General features: G+C 38.7%; 1 protein-coding gene across 1 annotated transcript in view; it reads left to right on the top strand.

Moving 5' to 3' along the window:
* Nucleotides 1–21,760, top strand: part of DGAT2L6 (diacylglycerol O-acyltransferase 2 like 6) — a 33,238-nt gene continuing 11,478 nt past the window's right edge. The window contains exons 1-2 of the mRNA XM_037513042.1: nucleotides 1–85; nucleotides 21,474–21,584. Coding sequence (XP_037368939.1) covers nucleotides 1–85; nucleotides 21,474–21,584 — 196 coding nt within the window. The remainder of the gene's footprint in view (nucleotides 86–21,473; nucleotides 21,585–21,760) is intronic.

Below are 21,760 nucleotides of genomic sequence, written 5' to 3'. Positions count from 1 at the left end.
ATGGCCTTCTTCTCCCGATTGGATCTTCATGAGGGCCTCCGCACCTTCTCTGTTATGCATTGGATCCCATTCTATATAATTTTAGGTGAGTGAAACCTAGGGGCTGGAAAGCACAGGGGAATAGTCCAAGAAAGAGGCCAATATAGAGGGCTCAGAAGAGATGGTTGGTCCCCTCCCTCTGGGAGGGTACTGTGCTTCCCCCCTGGAAGAGATGGCTACACTTGATTTCTTCCCTCCCAACTGAGAGGTACTCTCAGAGTAAGACCATGAGTGAGCCTGTGACTCTTCTGGTTTAAAGATCACCTCGGCCTTCTCAGGAATCCCGCTCTGAACTAACTGAAGGGTCATATTCAGGGAGGGGGGGCAGAGGTGGTGGTGGCTTGCAGAGTTGGTGTTACTAGGTAGGTGGGAGGTGATTTTCCAGGGTTGACTATAGTGAGAAAATTCTGGAAAATCTGAGGAATGCCTAAGTGACTCAATAGACAGAATTTTGAGAAAGGTCCAGCTGTTCAGTGGACTTGATGAGATAATCATCATTGCTGGGTAAATGGGCTTAGTCCTTTCTTTTTACTCACCTGAAATTGAAATGACAATGGTAGGCAACAAACCACAGACATGTTTGCAGCACCTCTGGATTTGTCAGTGATGGATATCACAGAGATCTTCACTTCCTGTGCTAATAGTTGCAGGCACCTCAAAATTTCATTTACACTTTTAACTATTCAAAATTCTAGTAGTTATTGGAACTGAACTTAGATTTGGTAATTTGCTGCATAAATCAAGAAGCATGTTACTATATCACATTTTAATAATATTCTGTTTTAATACGAGTTTTCTTTGTAAGTCTGTGTATTTTATTTTAAGTTTCAGTGGTTAGCTGGGAAAATAAGGGGCACGTGAATGTCCCAGGAGACTTGGTATCATTGTATAGCCACCATTTCAAGTCTGGATCCCAGAAAGAGTAGGACAATGTGATGTAGAGAGAGCAGATGGTCAAGACAGGAAGAGCTGGGACCTCCCTGGTGGCCTAAGTGCCTCCCTGGTGGTTAAGTCTCAGTGGTACTACCACCACGGCCTGGGCCTCCCTGGGGGTGCAAGGGGTTAAGATGCAACCGATGAAGCTGTCTGCAGCCACTGCAGCACGAGTTCAATTCCTGCCCAGGATGCTGCCCACATGGCGCAGCAGACCTTTCCTGATTCGCCCGCTTCTCCCCTCAGCAGTCTATTCATTCAATTGCCTGCTCTGTTCCCCACTCTGTCTCTGGTGAATCCTCTCACCCCCTGCACCTCGGGCCTACACCCCAGTTCTTGTATGCATAAATAAATTAAAAAAAAATATTTCCCAAAAAAAGAGAGCTGTGTGACTTGATGTTTTCAGGAGTGGGGTCTGCCCCACCCCAGAAAGCCTGTGTGTAGTATTGGAACACAGTTACCCAGATTGTGCTGACTCTCCTGAAACATTTTCTCAATAAAATGTTCTCATTTTTCTCCCAGAAAATGAATTTTTTCTCACATTTTTTCTTCCTTTTTTTCCTTTCACCAAGGACACTGCCTCAGACAGGGATAGTGTAGAGGGAATATCCAACACTGACTTGTAAGGGTCCAGGAAGGCAATGATTTACCTCCTAGTAATGCACCTCCCACCAATCTTAACGGTTTCCAGTGGAGAGGGATATTAGGGATGAGTGGCATTTATGTGCCTTAACTGAAAATACATGTGAATAAACATAAATGTTTTCTTTTGCTTGCATTTTTTCAAGTTTTTAGAAATTTTGGTAAAATGCATATAATGTGAAATCTAACATGGTAACCATTTTTAAGTGTACAGTTCAGTGGCAGTAATTACATTCATGTTGCTGTGCAACCATCAGCATCATCATCCAACTCCAGAAATTTCTCATTTTCCCAAACTGAAACTCTGCACCCATTAAACAGTAACTCCCCAATTTCCCTCTGCTTCCATCTCTGGCATCCACCTTTCTACGTCTATCTCTGTGAATTTGACTCCTCCGGCTACTTCATATAAGTGGAATTATATACTATTTGTCCTTTTGTAACTAGTTTATTTCACTTAACAGAGTGTCTTTAAGAGTCATTTCTATCATATGGGACAGGATTAACTTATTTTAAGGATAAACAAAATTCCATTATATAAATATACCACATTTTGTTCCTCCATTCACCTGCTGATGGACAGGGGTTCCACCTCTTGGCCATTGTGAATTTTACTGCTATGAATGTGGGTATTTAAATATCTCTTTGAAGCCCTGCTTTTAATCCTTTTGGATATATAGCCAGAACGATTACTGAATCATATGGTAATTCCTTGTTTTTTTTTTTTTTTTTTTTGAGGAATTTTCAAGATCTTTTCCATAGTGGCTGGACCATTTTACATTTCCACCAAATGTGCACAAAAATTTCAATTTCTCCACATCTTCACCAACACTTCCTTATTTTCTGTTTTTCTTTTTATAGAAGTTATCCTAATGTGTGTGAGATGACATGTCACTGTGGCTTTGACTTTCATTTCTCTAGTGATTAGTGGTATTGAGTATCTTTCAATAGGCTTCTGGCCTTTTCAGGCTTCTTGACTTTTCAGATTATCTTCAGCATTCCCTTTGTTGTCCTCTACTAGTTTAGCTATTATACTCACAGTTTCTTTTTTTATGTGATTATGCTAGAAACTGTGATATAAATCCTCAATCTTGAAGGTCATTGAGGTAGATATAGCATCTAATGGCGAGTGTTGTCCACAGAGGTGCTTAAGACATTCAAACCTGTTCAGCGGTTAAAAAGCAAATACTATGTATAACACATTGGCTGTCCTTGGTGAGACTACAACAGTGAGTCAACTAGAAGCCAATTACTATGTAGTTACAGAGATGAACTAATCATTCATTCCATCATTGTACCCATTTTATGTCTGAGTGCTGGACGTACACTCAAGTCACTATAATGAAAGACTGACTGTGGTACAGGGAAGTGATGTTAAGGTGTCAGAGAAAGTAAATATTACATCAAATTGAGGGGATCAGGGAAGGTGTAAAAGGGAAGTATTATTAAGCAATGGGTTCACTGCCCAATGTGTGCAGAAACCAGTACTATGACATTAACTTTTGAGAAAAGAAAGCTTTATTGCAAAATCGATAAGAAAAAAGGCAGGAGAGACACATCAAATATTTGCTCCCCCTGCCTCAAGTGGGCAGGTACTTTTATAGAAGAGGAAAAAAGAAGGAATAAAAGCAGGAATGAGGAAGTTGCAAGACTTGTCTCATCATAAAGTGGAGAATTGTGGACAGGATTTTTCAGATAACTGGATTTTTGGGATTTTTGCTGATGTCCACCTTACCTCTAAATGTAGTCTGAGTAGCCCCCCTTTTTCTGTTTTGTTTGGTTCCATCAGAGGTTTCTTCATTCTGGCTGGTTTGGGGATCAGCTTAAGGTTAATTGCATTTGCGCATACTCAGGTTGTGTCATTTGTAGAAAAGTGTCAAGATCTGCTGCATCTGTGAAAACAAGCCTTAAAGGAGAACTTAGTTAAGGTTTTTGTTTTTGTTTTTGTTTTGCCTAGGGATCTGAGAACAAATTGATGTTGGTTTCAGTCCACCCTTGAGTGTGTACAATCTTCAATCTTGATTAGGTGGTGGCAATGGCCACCTTGATTATTTCTTGATGATTAAGGGTGTAGGTCTGGGTTTGAGGAGTAGAATTTTTCTACATTTAATTATAAATACTCATGGCTTCTGGGTAGACTACATACATGTTGAGTGATTATGTAACTAGGGGGCGATGACTAAAGGCATCATTTCAAACAAGCTAGGATAACCTTAAATATTAAACAGATTCCTAACCCCAGGACTAAAAGAAGCATTAAGAGCTATAACCTGGACCTGAATAAGGTACCTATCTCCACAGGGAGACAGCTAAAGAGATCATCATAGCTCTCCCTCCACTGGGGCTGCAGTTGATCCTCAAAATGTTGTTTTTTTTTTTCCAAATCTTATGGCGTATCCAGTCCTCAGGACTTACACAGTAAGGAGGAACATCTTTAGGAAACATAAGATTACTAAAAGCATATTAATTGATAATAGACAAGGTGGTACTCAAAGATTGTATACCTCTTAAGTTACAGTACCAATATCTCCTTGCTGTCTTTCTCACTTGTATTGTAAAATAAGGGTTTTTCTCACTGGTAAATGAGCTTTTCCTTAATTTATGAAATACATACTAATAAAGTTCTTTAAAAAGAAAAAAAAAACAAAGTTTATGTATCTCTTGCAGTATCCAATTTCTTTACATTGTGATCAGTTTTAAGGTTATCATAAAATTTAGTCTTAAGGAAGGGACCTGCTTTTAGGGGCAACCCATACCTACAACAGAGCAACTGAAATTTTTATTCCCGGCTAGATTGGTCTTCTAGCAGATTTTTGCTCTCCTATAGTACTGCCTTTGAAAATGTGAGCAGTCGCACAATTTAGAAATTAAGTTGTTCGATTATTTTGGATTATCATTCTCTCTGTCGTGAGAATAGATAAGACCAATTAAATAGTTGTCTCCAACTTCTGGAAGCAGTCCTGTGGATGGGTCCCAAAGTTAAGTTATTGTGCAAACAGTAACAAAATACATTTTGGTAGAAACAAAAGAAAAACAAAAGGTTAAATACTGAAGTAGGGCCTCCCAGGTGGCGCAGCAGGTTGAGCACAGCACTGTGAAGCTGTCCGCGGCCTCTGCAGTGCGGGTTCGATTCACGGCCCGCCAGGGAGAAACCCACATGGCGAGGCAGACCTTTTCTGTCTGGCCCACTGCTCCCCTCAGCAGTGCATTCGTTTCATCTGCCTGTTTTTCTCCCCGCTCTGTCTCTGGTGAATCCTCTCACCCTCCAGCCCCTCTGGCCTGTACCTCAGATCTTATTTAAATAAATAAATCTTACAAAAAAAAAAAAAAAAGATTGAAGCAAACCAAAAGTTCATTGGGGGAATAGCAAAGGATTTTTAGATGCCAGATTCAAAGCATCTTCAGATGACAGGCTTTTCTGGCTTGCAGTGTCTCCAATGTCATCAGCTATTCAGAAAATAGCAATTATGCATGAAGATTGTATCTCATGATGTCAAATTTGATATCAAATATTTTCATTTTAGTTTGTGTGGTTTTAGAAAGAGTTTTATATATTTCCTTACAATGTTTGTTTTCTTTTCTCAGGTGTATTGCCCATAGAATTTCCACCACCAATTCACCCATGCACCATCACCATATTCCCTTGTGCTCTTCCTGCCCTCATTTTGATCCTTCTCCTTCTCCCTCCCCTGCAGAATGTCTCTGATTTATAGTTATCTATGTATTTTTGTTTTGTTATGTTGTATGGTTTTGTTGTTATTATTTTTTCCTTAATCCCCTATAATCCTCCTATAAGTGAAACCATCCAGTATTTTTCATTTTCCTTCTGACTCATTTCACTGAGCATAGTCCCTTCAAGTTCCATTCATGTTGCTGTGATTTATCTTTTTTGATTGCTGAATAGTATTCCATTGTGCATAGATACCACATCTTCTCAATCCAGTCATCTATTTTTGGGCATTTGGGGTTGATTCCAAGTCTTACCTATTGTAAGTAGTGCTACAATAAACATAAGGGTGCATGTATTCTTTTGAATTAATGTTTTTGTGTCCTTTGGGTAGATTCCTAGGAGTGGAATTGCCAGGTCATATGGTAGCTCCATTTTTAGTAGACAGAGGAACCTCCATACAGCTTTCCATAGCTGTTCAAACAGTTTGCACTCCCACCAGCAATATAGGAGAGTTCCTTTTTCACCACATCCTCGCCAACATTTGTAGCTGGTAGTTTTTTTTAAATATGTGCCATTCTTACTGGTGTAAGGTGGTATCTCAGTGTGGTTTTAATTTGCATTTCCAAGATTATGAGGGATGTTGAACATTTTTTCATGTACCTATTGGCCATTTGCATTTCTTCGGAGAAGTGTCTTTTAAGGTCTTCTGCCCATTTTTTGACTGGATTGTTTACTTTGTTTTTGTTGAGTTGTGTGAGTTCTTTGTGGATGAAAAAGAACAGTATTTTAAATTAAGTCAAAAGATTAAGAGGAAATCTGAAATGTTAATTTGGAAAGCCATATTCAGATATTAGAGAAATTTTAGATCCAATCCAATTTTCAGGAAAAAACCAATAACCTTAACAATGATTAAGAGGATTAGAATTTGGGCCTCCCCGGTGGCGCAGCGGTTGAGCGCTGGGTTGCGAAGCTGCCCGCAGCCTCTGCAGCGCTGGTTCAATCCCCGGCTGCTCCCCGGCCACCGGAGGCGGGTCCCACATGGCACGCAGACCTCTCCTGCCGCCCGCTGCTCCCCTCAGCAGTGTACTTCGGTCCTTCTGCCTGCTCTGCTCCCCGCTCTGGCTCTGGTGAATTCTCTCACCCTCCCGCGCTTCTGACTGTACCCAGTGCATGTATAAACAAAACAAACAAACAAATAAATAAATAAAACATGCCTCTATAAAAAAAAATTAAAAAAAAAAGAGGATTAGAATTTGATGTCCACAAAAATAGGTTACTAAAATATATATTTTTCTCTCCATCTTCACCCCAATTTTACCAAATAATCATAATAACTTAAATTTGTTAGTAAATTAAGTCTAATTCCAATAAACCCATCCTGGTTTTTGGTTTTTGGTTTTAGTTTTGGTTTTTTGGCATTAAGTATAGTAAGAACAATGTTTTCATAAATCTGGGGAGAATAAAACCAAAATATAAATGAACCATTAATATTTTAAACAAAAAAGGTCCTCAGTGGTCTATTTAGTCCTATGTAGAAAATCTAGATCTTTTGTCAGCAATATTTATGAGCCCCTTTCTCCACAAATTGCAATATTTTATCCTTTGTTCCATGATAAACCTCTTTTCCAGAGTAGTTGTTAAAGTTTTCTTCCTTTAAATTTCTTGGAATACAAAACATTACAATAAGTAATAGTTTCTGTAAATAGCAAAAGATTTTAAAATTACTATAAAGATGTGCTTATAACATATTTGATGAGAAAGACTGCTCAATTAATTTGTGGCATGTAATATTTTAGAATAATAACTGGAACTGGCAAGTTATAATATTCCAGAACATATTAGACTTTTAGGAAGTTGTACATAATTTTAGAACATCCATTTTAATTTTTATATACATTTTTTATATTGACAGTGCTTCTTCCCATGATGTTTTAATACCCCAAATAGACCTAATTTAATATTTTCCCTCTCACAAAGGAGAGAGACTATTTTTATAGGGTGCCTTAGGAGTTCTTTTAAGACTTCCCATATTTATTTTTATTTTAGAGTTTGATTCTGGGGATATTTCGTCATAGATATTAGAAAATTTAAAACACACAAATTATTTGAAATAAAATTTAGTTACCCACAGTAACAATTAAAGATTCTAAGAGCAAATATATGTTTTTGACAACTCATTGCAATGTTCACAGGATTGACTTTTGTTTGTTTAGTTAACCAGAGAACTTGAAACTCTAGGTCTTTAGATTACTAACAGTTTATAATCTGTTTAATAGTGACCATATTTAAGAATTCTTGTATTATTTTAGTAGATGAAAGAAATTAAAATATGTTTTTATAGAAGTTCAATACTGATATCAAACACTTAATTTAAAAAACCCTTATAACAATTGATTTGACTTTATCCAACTTGACCACATATATATAAAGTTTGTTTCTTAAGATTTCTCTACACAAATCTCTGCCACTTTTTAAAAATATTTTTTGAGGTAACATTGATTTACAACACTTTATATGATTTAGGGGAACAGGTTCATACCTCCTCAATGTGTCAAACATCCCACCCACCACCCACAGTCCTTCACCATAGTGTGTTGGGCCCCCTCCTCATTTTGCTTCCATCCCAATCCTCCCTCCCCCTTTAGGTAGCTTCATTTCTAATTACTGTCACTTTGACAGACCTTCTACAGCATACTACATTCATTTAGTTTTGAGTAAAAAATTATTTTTCTTTTTTCTTTTTTTACTTAAAAGAAATACAATATTCCCAGGGCTATCATTGCTACAGCCTGAGTTTGATCCCTGGCCAGGGAGCTAACCCACGTGGCACAGCAAATCTCTCCTGTCTTGTCTGCTGCTGCCCTTAGCAGTGTATCTCAGTAGATCTGCCTGTTCTGCTTCCCACTCTGTCTCTGGTGAATCCTCTCACCCCCCACACCTCTGACCTACACCCCAGTTCTTGTATGCATAAGTAAGTAAATAAATATATACATCTTTTTTTAAAAAAAGAAAATACATTTTTTCTGTTTTCTGTATTTTCCATAAATGTAATCTTAAAATTCCTAATTCTTAATGAAAATTTAAAAAATCAAGGAATATTATCTATTAATCTGTATGTTTTTAAGACTGTCTAATTTTTTTCCAGTTCTACAGGTTGTGGTGTGGTCAACTCCCAGGGTGGTTACATTATAAAGAATGACTAGGTTTAAAACTTTAAGTGACAGAGGAAAAGGTACAAGGAGTTTTCCTAGGAGTTTCAGGATATCTTTTTACTTTCTTCAGTCTAAGATAATTGCTATTTAAATTTTTCTTTTTTTCCCAGAGATCTTCTTTCTTTTCTCAGGTTCATTTTTTCGGTCTACTGACTGAATATCAACTGTTGAGTTATAACCTAGAAATTTCCCAGGTGTAATTCAAAAGTGACCCTATATAAAAAAGGTAGAATGGGACCAAAGAAAGAGGTAGATTACTTCAGAATTGTAGGTAGTAGTTTAAATGAACAAGGGAACTTGTTATAAGACTTTATATTGGGTGGCCAAAAGATGACAATTTTTTCATATTATTCCCCACACAATCTTATTGCTATTAAGAGGCTTTTGCTATATTTAGTCATGTGTATAGTCTAACTAGTCAAAAGCAGTACATAATATATTTTATTTTTTAGAGGTTGTATCCTTGAAGCAATTTCTGAGACACACGTATTAGTTTTAAAATTATTTTATTAGTATTAATTTTACATTTTAAGAGTTAGTTAAGTAATTGTAAAAAAGATTTCATCATTATTCCTTAATATTGGAAAGCTTACAAACAAGTATTTATAATTTTTACAACATGTGCTTTAATTTTTCTAGATGACACAGACACATTTTATTTACAGACATTAAATCTTTTTATTGTGCAAGAAGAAGCCAAAAGTAAACCCAAAATTTTAGTAATTAATATCTCAGCAGAATGGTTTAGATAATCAATAAATTTCTGTAACTAAAATTAATAGATCTTAATTTTTCAAAAGGTATTTGGGAAACTCCTTAAGTAGTGTTAAGAGAAACAAATTTAAAGTTGAGTTATCTCTGTTAAATTTTCATCAAGATTTAATACACAAGATATTGCAGGTTTAGCTTTTCACAGGGATGGAATACCTAATCCAATCTATTTGGAATTAAACTAGTAAGGTCATCTTGCCTGAAATAATTCTTTTAAAATTTTTGTCCCATTATTTAATTTAATTTCACTCCTAAGTTACTAAAAATATTTGAGAGGCCAATAAAACTATTATTAGATATTCTCATTCCATGTGTTTAAAGATTTTATCTTCAAAACAAGTTTATATTCACTAAAATTAGTTATAATGGGCTCTTGAAAAACATATTGGGTTAGTTGCTATTATATTTCTGAGTATAGAAATAATTTATATAGATATCTTTTATAAGCTATATAGATGAATTAATTTTAGCAATATCACTGGAGATAAACAACAAAACATATAGGTAGACACACAAACATACAGACAGACAAAGATTTTTTAGTGTGTGGTTTTTTGGTTTTTTTTTTTTTTTTGCATAGAAGGATGTAGGCCAGAGGTGTGGGGTGTGAGAGATACACCAGAGACAGAGTGGGGAGCAGAACAGGTGGATTTGTTGAAATATACTGCTAAGGGGAGCAGCAGGCCAGATGGGAGAGGTCTGTTGCACCACATGTGGGTTAGCTCCCTGACTGGGGCTTGAACTCAGGCCGTAGTGGTGACAGCACTGAGATTTAACCCCTAGGACACCAGGGAAGCTCAAAATTTTTTTTTAGTTTTAAAAATTTTTTTAATAAATCCTGATGGATGGTAGTCAGGTATGCATTTGCTCTTCCATAACTATTACTCACTATAGAAATAGCTCAATCCAATTTATTTTCAAATTTCAAAGTTCTCATTCCCAGGACTTTAACCCAAGGATTCTGAATGTGAATGCCTTCTGCAGCTATTTCCTTGTTACACTGTCTTTCTTCCTGGAACTCTAACCCAGGGACCTGGGGACTCTAAATCAAGAAAGATTTTTTTCTACCTTGTCTAGGGTGCGACTCTAACCCACAGTTCTAGTGGACTAATAGATGATTTAGCAGATAGATACTCAAAGCAGGTTACTTATCCAAAAGACATCTTTTCCAAGAACTGTTTTGTCTCACATAATGAAAGCAATATTGAGGGTCCAGGAGCATCAAAATGGAGTGAAAGGAATCCAGTTGTTGAGCATCTAGATGAATTAGTTTGAGTGGCCACTCAGGATCAGTGATGGGGATTCCCGCCTCCCCATGGCTGCAGTCTTGTGCAGGTAGTCTGGGACCTTTGTTCCTGGGACCCTTCTGGGTCACCAAATTTGTTTTCAAGCAATAAGTTTGCTGCACAGAACATTTATTGCCAGATTGACCAGCTAGGAGGCAGAAGGCACACCCCAAATTGGATTCCCTGGTGTGAAGGGGGCAGGGACTTTTATAGGGTTTGTACCCCATCCACCTAATGATTTCAATCTCCTCTTTCCTGGCCCTCTACCCTCTACTCTCTCCTGTCTATTCCACTTCCTACTCCTAGAAGAGTCTTTCAAAAGTGTCTCTGATCAGCCTTCTCCTGCTCAAAAAATGGTGGTTACCCGTTGTTTACTCAATGAGGTGCGCATGTGTTGTCGTGGGCATTCAAGGCCCTCCTTTTTTCTCTGTCTCTAACTCTTTACCAGCTCACCCTTCTACTCTCCCCCCATATGAAGCTTGTATTCCAGGTAATCTATTCACAGAAAATATGGGAAGGATGCTCTATCACTCCTGCATCTCTGCTCCAACTACTCCTTCTACTGGAAAGGTGCCCTGATCATTTCTCCTGGAATACCCACAGGATATTTTTAGATATTCTTTACATTTTGAGATATTGCTCTCTACAACATGAGACTACCTCTCCTCTGAAAGCACAGAGCACCTTGTAAAAGTAAACTAACTAGCAGTCCTTATAACCTTCGTCCCTTCTACGTTCCATGAGAACTGGAGCCATGTCTTACATTTCTTGCAAGTCCAGGTTTGACACTAAATCAATGGTTCGTCCAGATTTCTTCTTTTTCAGTAGAGACCCTTAAGTCTACCTTGTTCTTGTTCTTTTGTCCCTCTTCTGGACTTCCTTTGTGTGTGAGAGAGCCTCCCTTCATTCTCTAACTTCTGAATACTACAAAACAAAAAAGAACATAATCTTGGCAATGTCAGACAGACCCGTTCTGCCACTTCTATGATGTGTTCTTGCGCAAGTGAATCACTATTGTTTTCTATGTGACCTTAAGCAAGGAGGTCATTTACCCTCCACCATTGTAGTAACAGAGCAAAGCACTTTCCTCTTAAGACCATTCCAAAGATCAAAGAGGTAGTAAAATCCTCAATAGATATTCAGGTTTTTTCCTTCTCTTATATAAATTGACATTGTTTGAACCCTAACCATCCCACTCAACCCCATAAAACAATTCCAATTTTGCCCCTTGATCAATAGCAGCGTGACAACCACTTCCAAGACTGTCACTTTAGACTCTGATTTCATTGCACCTTCAGGAAAAAATAGGCAAATGGAGAATTTGATACATTCCCATGGGTCCCTTTAAGGAATCTTTCACTACTCCCTCTCCTTCATACCCTTGCATTCAGTCAGCTGCCAATCCCAGAAAATTCTAACTCCATAGTGTCTTTCAAATTTACAACTCTTAGCTGATCTCCCTGCTTAAAGCTTACCCCGTTCCCACAGTTATCCCAAATTATCTTCCCAATATATGCATACTTTCTTGCTGCTCCTCTACTTAATTACCTTTACTGGCTTCACTCCCATTCAGCATCAGGCCTAATCTCCCCAGGGTCCTTCCCAGCTTCATCTCCTAGCCCATGATTTTTCATGCTCTCTGGACTTTTGCAGATTATGATGTTACTCACAGGTCTTTGACTCTTCCGGCTCCAGGCTTTTGTTCAAGCTCTTCCTTGTGCGTGGAAGGTTCTTACTCCACCAATCACTCTATCAAAAAACCTCCTCTGAAATTCAACTCACATCTTACTTTCTTTTTTATCATTCTTACAACTTTTTATTTTTATTTATTTTTTATTTTTTTATATAATTTTTTTATTTTTATATTCCCCATACAATTGTGACCCCCTTATTTTGACCCCAATCCCTCCCCTTCCCGCCCCCACCCCCCATAGAGTGTCTCTGGTTCATAATTGTTTGTTTATTTTGATTTTTACTTTCTTATAGTTATTCTTTTTCCTGGTCCCTTATTTAAGTTTTCTAGATTCCTGCTATGAGTGAGACCATCCGGTATTTTTCTTTTTCTTTCTGGCTTATTTCGCTGAGCATGATCCCTTCCAGCGCCATCCATGTTGCTGCAAATTGCATGTGTTTATCTTTTTTGAATGCTGAGTAATACATCTTACCTTCTATAAGAAACCTTTCTAGGTTCCCCAGTAAGAAATGATCCTTTCCTTGGGTTCCTGTAGAACATTTGAACCCTGACTATATAGTTTCCTCCTCTGGGACATTTAAGTACCAGTTTTCCCCACTATGCTCGCTATGAGTTCCTGGGAGGGAAGAACTTTAAATTCCATTTGCATTAATGTTAGTTAACACAAAGTGCTTAAAACAGTTCTTGGCACATAATAAAGACAAAACAAATACTAGCTACTTTCCCCCCAAAGCTTAAAGTAACGATATTTCCTGACCTTTCTGAGACTCAGTTTCTTCCTATGTAAAATGAGGATAATAAAATTATCTACTTCTCAGGGTAGTGAAAGTATTGAGATACATAAAGTGCTGAACAGGAGGCCTCCCTGGTGGTGCAGGGGTTAAGTCTCCGCTCTATCAAGCTATCACTAGCCACTACCACATGAGTTGGAGCCCCATCCAAGGAGCTAACCCACATGGCATTGCACACCTCTCCTGTCTCACCACCAAGGAGCAGCAGACTTCTTCTGCTCCCCTCAGCAGTGTATTTCAGTAGATGCACCTTTTCTGTTCCCCACTCTGTCTCTGATGAATGCCCCGCACCTCTGGCCTCTCATGCCCCGCACCTCTGGCATACACCCCAGTTCTTGTATGCCGAAATAAATAAAAATAAACCTTTTTTTAACATGCTGAACAGGGTACTTGTTTATAGCAAATGTGTCTTGTCTGGCATCAGTGACCACACTTACATTATTTTTTATATTTACTCTCCTCACCCTCTTCCTTCCAATCCCCAACCATGCTTCCATGACTTCTACCATAAAGATGTCACGTGAGGAGTGCTCAGTGAATATTTGCCATTTAAATTACCTTTATTCCCAGATATTCCTATATGTATAGCTAATTTAGGTACAATAAATAATTACAAAGTAATAGAAATGCCTCTTTTATAAACCAGCCATATTCTTGGATTTCTTAAGGCTTTCAGCCAACTCAGTAGAATTCTGGGATTTGCCTTACATTGGAAATAACTGATTACCTGTAGCCTTGCAAACAGACACACACACACAGCCTGGAATGTCAAAGGGGCTTTACCTGTTTGGAATAAGGATGTTGGAGTTTTCCCTCCTGTTAGCTTTCAGCTACCACTTGGAGAATTTTGAAATCAAACTTCTCCTTGTGCTACAATTTAATATGACAAATATTTATCATGAGCCATCTCCCTGTGCTCAGCACCCTGCTAAAGGTTTTTCAAGAAGTTTACTGGCTTACTAGGGAGGTGGGCAGACATGTGGAGTACTACAGGAGCAAGCAAAATGAAACGTGGTCAGATAAGTAATGTGCTGTGGGTTTGTAGAGGAGGGAACCCTTAATTCTGATCAAAGGATTAACAAAGATACCAAGGAGGTATCATGTCTGATACATGATAATACATGATAAGTAATTTCTATTACTTTGTAATTATTTATTGCACCTGATACATACCTCTCAGCCTAATTCATGAAGGCTGAGAGAATCTGAACAGGCGGAAAGTTGGAGAGAGGGCAATTAGAGTAAGGGAACAGCATCGCCAAAGGCACAGAGATGTGAAATTGTGTGGTGGGTTGAGGGAATGGGGAGTAGACAGAGTTGGTTGGGTGCCTGTTTTAGCTATTTGCGTCCACCTTTTGGTTCTTCCCATAGGTGTGTACCACTTTAACATTTTCCCCAAATCAACTCATTTCTGTAATTAAATGAATGTATTATAACAAAACTTTATATCACTACCATAAATTCACCGTTATTTACTACACATTAAAGGAGCTTTTTATCCATATACCACCTCAGATCACCTGGTGTCCCCATAGTGGTATGAGGACCACGCTTTGAGAAATACTGGGTCAGAGCATAAGGGGTACAAATGTATGCCCTGAGAGAGATACGTTTGGAAAGGTGTGTGGGGCTAGACCATAGAGGGCCTTGAACACTAGGATAATGTATCAGACATTTTTTTGTCAGCAGTGGAATGTACTGGGGTTTCAGAGGAGGCAAACATTATGATTGTGCTTTTAAAAATTATGGGGGGCCTCCCCGGTGGTGCAGCAGCTGAGCGCTGGGTTGCAAAGCTGCCTGCAGCCTCTGCAGTGATGGTTCGATCCCGGCTGCTCCCTGGCCACCAGGCGAGGGTCCCACATGGCGCGCAGACCTCTCCTGCCGCCCGCTGCTCCCCTCAGCAGTGTACCTTGGTCCTTCTGCCTGCTCTGCTCCCCGCTCTGGCTCAGTGAATTCTCTCACCCTCCCGCGCTTCTGACTGTACCCAGTGCTTGTATAAATAAATAAATAAATTTTTAAAAATAAATAAATAAATAAAAATTAAAATTATGGGGTGGGAGCATAAAACATGGACTGGCAGGAAGAGCCCAGCCAGCCGCCAAATAGCACAAAGTCTGGCATCCAGGCCAGAAGATACCAAGTTCTGGATTATACAGTAGCAATAGAGACAATGAGAGGACCATCAGTGGAGAGGTTTTCTCTCTCTCTCTCCTCTCTCTCTCTCTCTCTCTCTCTCATGTTTTTTTGAAATGGAGAAAAGTCCAAGAGGATTCCAAAATACTGAACTGTGACATTTGTCCTGAAGCCTGAGAGATGATTAGGAAGTAACCAGGCAAGGCGTTAAGGAAACTGTGTTCCAGGTAAAGAGGACTTGCACAGATGTTCTGAGGCTTGAAAGCAGGATGATTTGAGGGAACTGAAGGAAAAACCATATGGTGGAATGCAAGAAAGTGAGGGAGCTCCATCACAGAGGGCCTTCGATACTAGGGTTGCAAGATTGGACTTTGGGAAGCTATGTTCGTTATTTAATTGTCAAATTATCATTTACTTTCACAGATTTTTATATTTATAGTTAGCTTAGATCCAATAAAAAATGACAGGGCCACAGAAGTGCTTCTTTGACAAACCAGCCACATTCTTGCTTATCTGTTGTAGAGGGACAAAGTCAGATTTGCCTTTAGCATACTGCTCTGAGACACTGGCAGTCATCTCAGAGAGAGTGGTGGCTTCGACTGGATGGTAGCATGCAGATGGGGAGCAGGATCATTTGAAAGATGTTTTTCTTTTTTAAAGATTTATTTATTTATACAAGCACTGGGTACAGTCAGAAGCGTGGGAGGGTGAGAGAATTCACCAGAGTCAGAGCGGAGAGCCGAACAGGCAGAATGACGAAGTACACTGCTGAGGGGAGCAGAGGGTGGCAGGAGAGGTCTGCGCACCATGTGGGACCCTCGCCCAGTGGCTGGGGACCGAACCGACACTGCAGAGGCTGCGGGCAGCTTTGCAACCCAGCGCTCAACCACTGCGCCACCGGAGAGGCCCATTTGAAAGATGTCTAGAAGATAGAACTGACAGGAATTGGTAACTGACCAAAGAGAGGAATAATTAGAGCTTAGTGGTTAAGGGTATAGTCTCTAGAGTAAGACATTTTGAATTCTCAACCTGGACTCACCCACCAACTAGCTGTGTGGTTATTTAACTTCTCTGAACCTTGGTTCCTCACCCACAAAATGAGAATGATTAATGTCCTAATAGGGTCTTTATGGGAAATAAATGAAACATGCATATAAAAACTTAATTTTAGGGCCTCCCCGGTGGCGCAGCGGATTGAGCATAGCACTGTGAAGCTGACCGCAGCCTCCGAAGCGCCGGTTCGATTCCGGGCCAGCCAGGGAGGAATCCTCTCCTGTCTCTCCCGCTGCTCCCCTCAGCAGTTCTTTCATTCCGTCTGCCTGTTCTGCTCCCTGCTCTGTCTCTGGTGAATCCTCGCACCCTCCTGCAACTCTGGCCTGTACCCCAACTCTTGTATAAATAAAAAAAAATGAATCTTTAAAAAAAAACAAAACTTAGTTTTACACAATGAATGTACAATGAATATTGGCCACTATTAGATGGGAAAACGTGAGTGAGTGGGATGAATCAGAGATGACTGGATTAAAGAAAGGACTCACTTAGATTCATATTGGTACCATCTTTAACTTAAGCTAGCTATCAGTATTAATTCAAGACTGTACAGGTTTAAAATTTTCTTTAAGTCAGAACCAGGTCAGTTCACCAAGAAGATATAACTACCTGATATGTATGCACCAAACAACAGAGTTTCAAAATATATTAAACAAAACTCACAAAACTGAAAAGAAAAATAGGCAGTGTAGTAAGATATTTGGAGACATCCTTGAAAACCACAAATAACAAAAACTCACCCAAAATCACATAGCTTAAAACTATTAGTTTAAATAGTTGAATTAAATCTTAAATTTGGAAGGTTAAGAATCTTCCAAAACAGGAATCTGCAAGCCCAGATGGTTTCAAATGCAATTCTACCAAACATTTTAAAGAAGACATATCACAGATTCTACATAATCTATTCCAGAAATTAGAAGAGGAAGGAACACTTGCCAAGTCATATACGAAGCCAGACCCTGATACCAAAATAAAAGACAGTACAAAAAAGAAAACTACCAACCAATATCTTTCATGAATATAAATGCAATAATCCTCAAGAAAATACTAGCAAATCCAGGCAAGGGATACATTATAAGAATAATATACCATGACCAAATGGGCTTTACCCCAGGGATACCAGTATGAATATTGAAATTAATCAACACAAACTACCTTATTAACTAAGTAAGGAAGAAAAAAACACACAATCATATCGATTGATATAGGAAGGTCAAAGGACAAACTTCATCTTCAATCATGATAAAACCCTTCAGAAACTTCCTCAGCTTAATAAAGAGCATCAAAAAGCTGAAAGTTTTCTCCCTAAGATTGAGAGCAGAATAAAGAAATCTACTCTCACCATTTGTATTCAAGTTCACACTAAAAGTCCCAGAAAGTACAGTAAGACAAGAAGAAAAAAAAGAGAAAGAAAGGCATACATATTGAAAAGTAAGAAAACTATCTTTATTCACTAATGACATGACTTTCCTTATGAGAATCCCAAGGAATGTATTCTAAAGACTCCAAGAAGTAACAAATGAGGCTAGCAAAGTTACAGGACACAAGATCACACCTAAAAATCAACTACATTCCTATATATTAGCAGAGAACAGTTGAAAATAGAAATTTAGAAAGCAATACGACTTAAATGCCTTTAAAAATGAACTAGTTATCAATAGGTTTAACAAAATCTTTACAGCATTTGGAAACTGAAAATTATAGAATGCTAATGAATAAAATTAAACATCTAAATACTTAGAGACATACTGTGTACATAGATTGGAAGACTCTTGATTGGAAGATGGCAATTCCTCCCTAATCTATACATGTAAATGCAATTTAAATAAAAATCCCAGCAGAATGTATTACATAACAGTTTTACGTAAACATTAAATTTCCCAAATTTGGTAATAAGACTGTGGCCGCTAGAAGAGAAAGAGAATGTCTTTGTTTTAGAAAATATACACTTAAATATTTAGTGAAAAGGGATTGTGATCTCTGCACTGTTCTTTCAAATCTATACACACTTATATTCAAAGGTAAATCAAATGTAGAATGTTAATAATGGTTACAAATTTAGGGAACGGTTATAAGGGATTTTGTTAAAATATCCTTGCAAATATTCCTTCAGTCTAAAGCAGTTTCAAAATTAAAGAATTAAGTTACAGGGACTGCCTGGTGGCCCAAGGGGTTAAGATGCAACCTATGAAGCTATCCACAGCCACAGCAGCACATGTTCGATCCCAGGCCAGGGAGCTACCCACATGGTGCAGCAGACCTCTCCTGACTCGCCCACTGCTCCCCTCAGCAGTGTATTTCAGTCAGTCTGCCTGTTCTGCTCCCCACTCTGTCTCTGGTGAATTCTCTCACCCCCCCCCCCACACCTCAGACCTGTACCCCAGTTTTTGTATCCACAAATAAATAAATCTTTTTTAAAAATTTAAGCTACAGAATTCCTATCTGGAGTTTTGTAGACAGGCAAGAGGATTCTAAAATTTATATAGAAGAGCAAAGTAACAACAATAACTAAAAACTGAGCCTCCCTAGTGGCGCAAGGGGTTAAGACGCAACCTATGAAGCTATCCAAAGCCTCTGCAGCATGAATTTGCTCCCTGGCCAGACAGGGAGCTACCCACATGGCGTAGCAGACCTCTCCTGCTGCTCCCCTCAGCAGTGTACTTCAGTCAATTTGCCTGTTCTGTTCCCCACTCTGTCTCTGGTGAATCCTCTCATTCCCCCACACCTCTGGCCTGTACCCCAGCTCTTGTATGCATCAATAAATAAATCTTTAAGAAAAATAACTAAAACTATTTGGAAAAAGAATAAAGTTGGAGGAATCTCACTACCTGATTTTAAATCTTAGTGTAAAATGACAGCAATCAAGATAATGAGGTACTGACAAAGGAATATACACATTGATTACTGGAACAGAACAAAAAGTTCAGAAATAGACTCACATAGAGATGACAGAATGATTTTTGACCAAGATGCCAAAACCATTTAATGAAAGGACAGCCTATTCAACAAATGGTGTTGGAACAATTGGATAGCCATAGGTAGTAAATTACCCTTGACCAATACTTCATGTCTTATTAAAAATGAATACAAAATGGATCATAGATCTAAATGTAAAACACAAAACTGTAATATTTTCATTGAAAAAGATAGGAGAAAATCTTCATGACCTGAAGTTAAAGAGTTCTTGGATTTTCCATCAAAAGCACAATCTACGAAAGAAAAAAAATTGAAAGACAGAATTTCATCAAAATCAAGCTTTTGTTCTAAGAAATGCTCAGTTAAGAGAATAAAAAGATAAAATGTTTGTATATCACATATCTGACAAAACATTTGTATCCAGAAAGTATAAAGAACCATTGAAACTCAACAGTAAGAAATAACCCAACTGAAAAATAGGCCAAATATCTGAACAAACACCACACCAAAGAAAATACACAGGAGATAAACTCATGAAACTGTTAACATTGTTAGATATTAGGAAAATGAAAATCATGGTGAGAATCCTCACCACACCTGTTTGGCAATGGTTTGGCCATCTCTAGTACAAACTAAATTAGGAGAATACCATATGTGAACTTCCTCTTCATAATTCATTCCAGGACTCCTCACTTGAATATGGACAAGATGTTAGCACCACCTTCTGGTGTTAAGGCCATATTACCTAAAGGAGAGTCACACACATATACACACAAGTGATTGTTCTTCATCATTCCTTCCTCAGATATCCTTGCTTTAGGTCATAAAACTCCTCCTCCTCCTATGAGCTTTAGCTGTTGCATCTTTAGCCTCTTTTTCTGCCATCTCTTCAAATCTCACTTCCATCACTGTGAGTGACACCAATGATAGTCAAAGAGACTGGTTCTAACAGGCTTTTCCTAAACATTTAGGGTCCCCTGGGCTGCCAAGCCTGCAGTTCAAATAGAGTCCACAAGGGGGTGGTGTTTCTCAAAGTATTGGCACTTAGACTACTTTTAAGGACTTAAGGCACACAAGACATCCACCTATTCTTTGTAAATACTATTGCATGTAAAGAACATATGCTGGCCAAACACTAATCACTTAAGTTTTACCTATTATTGAAAAGAGATATTTACCTTTCAATAAGTCTACAGATATTTGTTAAACACCTACTATAGTCCCAGGCACTGTTTTCCATACTGGTGAAGAAAACTAAATTTATTGAAGATATGAAAGAACTGATATACCTAGACTACCTCTAATTAGTAATGATTCTTATTCAATTTCATCTGAGTTTTCTTCTGAAGCTTATCCACAAATTTACTCTCATCTTTTATGAGGGTCAGAGGTAGCAAGATTTTTAATTGTGGCAAGATTCCACCAATAGCTCTTACTTAGTTAGCATGCTTACAACAACCATCTCAGCTGGCTCTTATAAGCAAAATTCAGCTTATCACTAAGCTTTCTTCTATTCCATACCATGAACTTTTGAAGAAATGTCCACTCCATTTTTTTTCCTGTTATTTTCACCTATGTCCAAAACGCAAGAGATAAACCAGCAAGTAAGCAACTTTTGAGTTTCACCCCCTTTTCTTAAACTTTTATCTTCTGTGATGTGATATAGAGAAGTTAAAGAAGGCATTCTCCTAGATGGGTCTTTTTTAATTCACATTATGTATACTTAGCCCTGCTTTCTCATGAAAGTACATTTTTAAAGAAAAAAAAAAAAAACCACTCGTAAGGTGTATCACATTTGTATTTCAGAACCTACTGTAACCAGTTGCTAGCAGAGATCAATTTTTACCCCTTCTGAACCTTAGGGACATTTTGAATAGGACAAAATGGAACACAGGAATGCAGTTTCTAATGTGTTCTCTCAACACCTAATGGCTTGTACACTCTGCAGGCAGCCTCCCCTCTGTTGGTATGTGCTGACTTAGCACTTTCACAAAACAAAATGAGTCAATCTTTTAGAAAGGACTTCCTGAGGTCCCAGTATGAAGATGCCAGCCTCCCACCCAAGGTGCTATTCTTTCTCCTTGCCACGTAGAGCTGTCCCTGGACTTCAGCTGAGGGCCTGCTCTGAGAATGTCACAGCTCTGCTGTTTCCTCTGTGAATTTCTCAGGCAACAAGGGGACACAGATCACAACATAGCTAGGCAGGGGATGGGAAAAAGGGATAGAAAGGTCTCGAACCAGTCTTGACCTTCAGTATGGAGCAGAAATTGAGGGTATGAGAGGTGTACTAAAACTTGAAGGGCACCGAATAACATGAACACTTCGTGTCCCCCTCAGGAACTATTCCTATTGCCTTGTTTCCCTGGGTTCTGGCATGCACTAAGTTCTGGATGGTGCCTGTGATCACCTTTGCTTGGCTCACCTATGATTGGGACACCCACAGATTAGGTAAGAGCCAGAGTGGCAGTCCCTGTCTAAGCCAAAGATAGAACCACAAAGAGGGGGAGGTGGAAGGAAAGAGTGGGAGATGCAGATGGAGAGAGAGTGGGGGGGGAGAAGAAAGCAGGGGGTGGAAAGAACATAAGGGACTGGGGAGGAGGAGAGAGGGAGCGAGGAGAGAGAAG

This window comes from Talpa occidentalis, unplaced genomic scaffold (assembly GCF_014898055.3).
Source record: "Talpa occidentalis isolate TD23 unplaced genomic scaffold, MPIMG_talOcc4v2.1 talOcc4.15, whole genome shotgun sequence".
NCBI lineage: Eukaryota > Metazoa > Chordata > Mammalia > Eulipotyphla > Talpidae > Talpa > Talpa occidentalis.
Note: the sequence above shows the minus strand (reverse complement) of the source record. Positions and strands in the feature narration are given on the sequence as shown.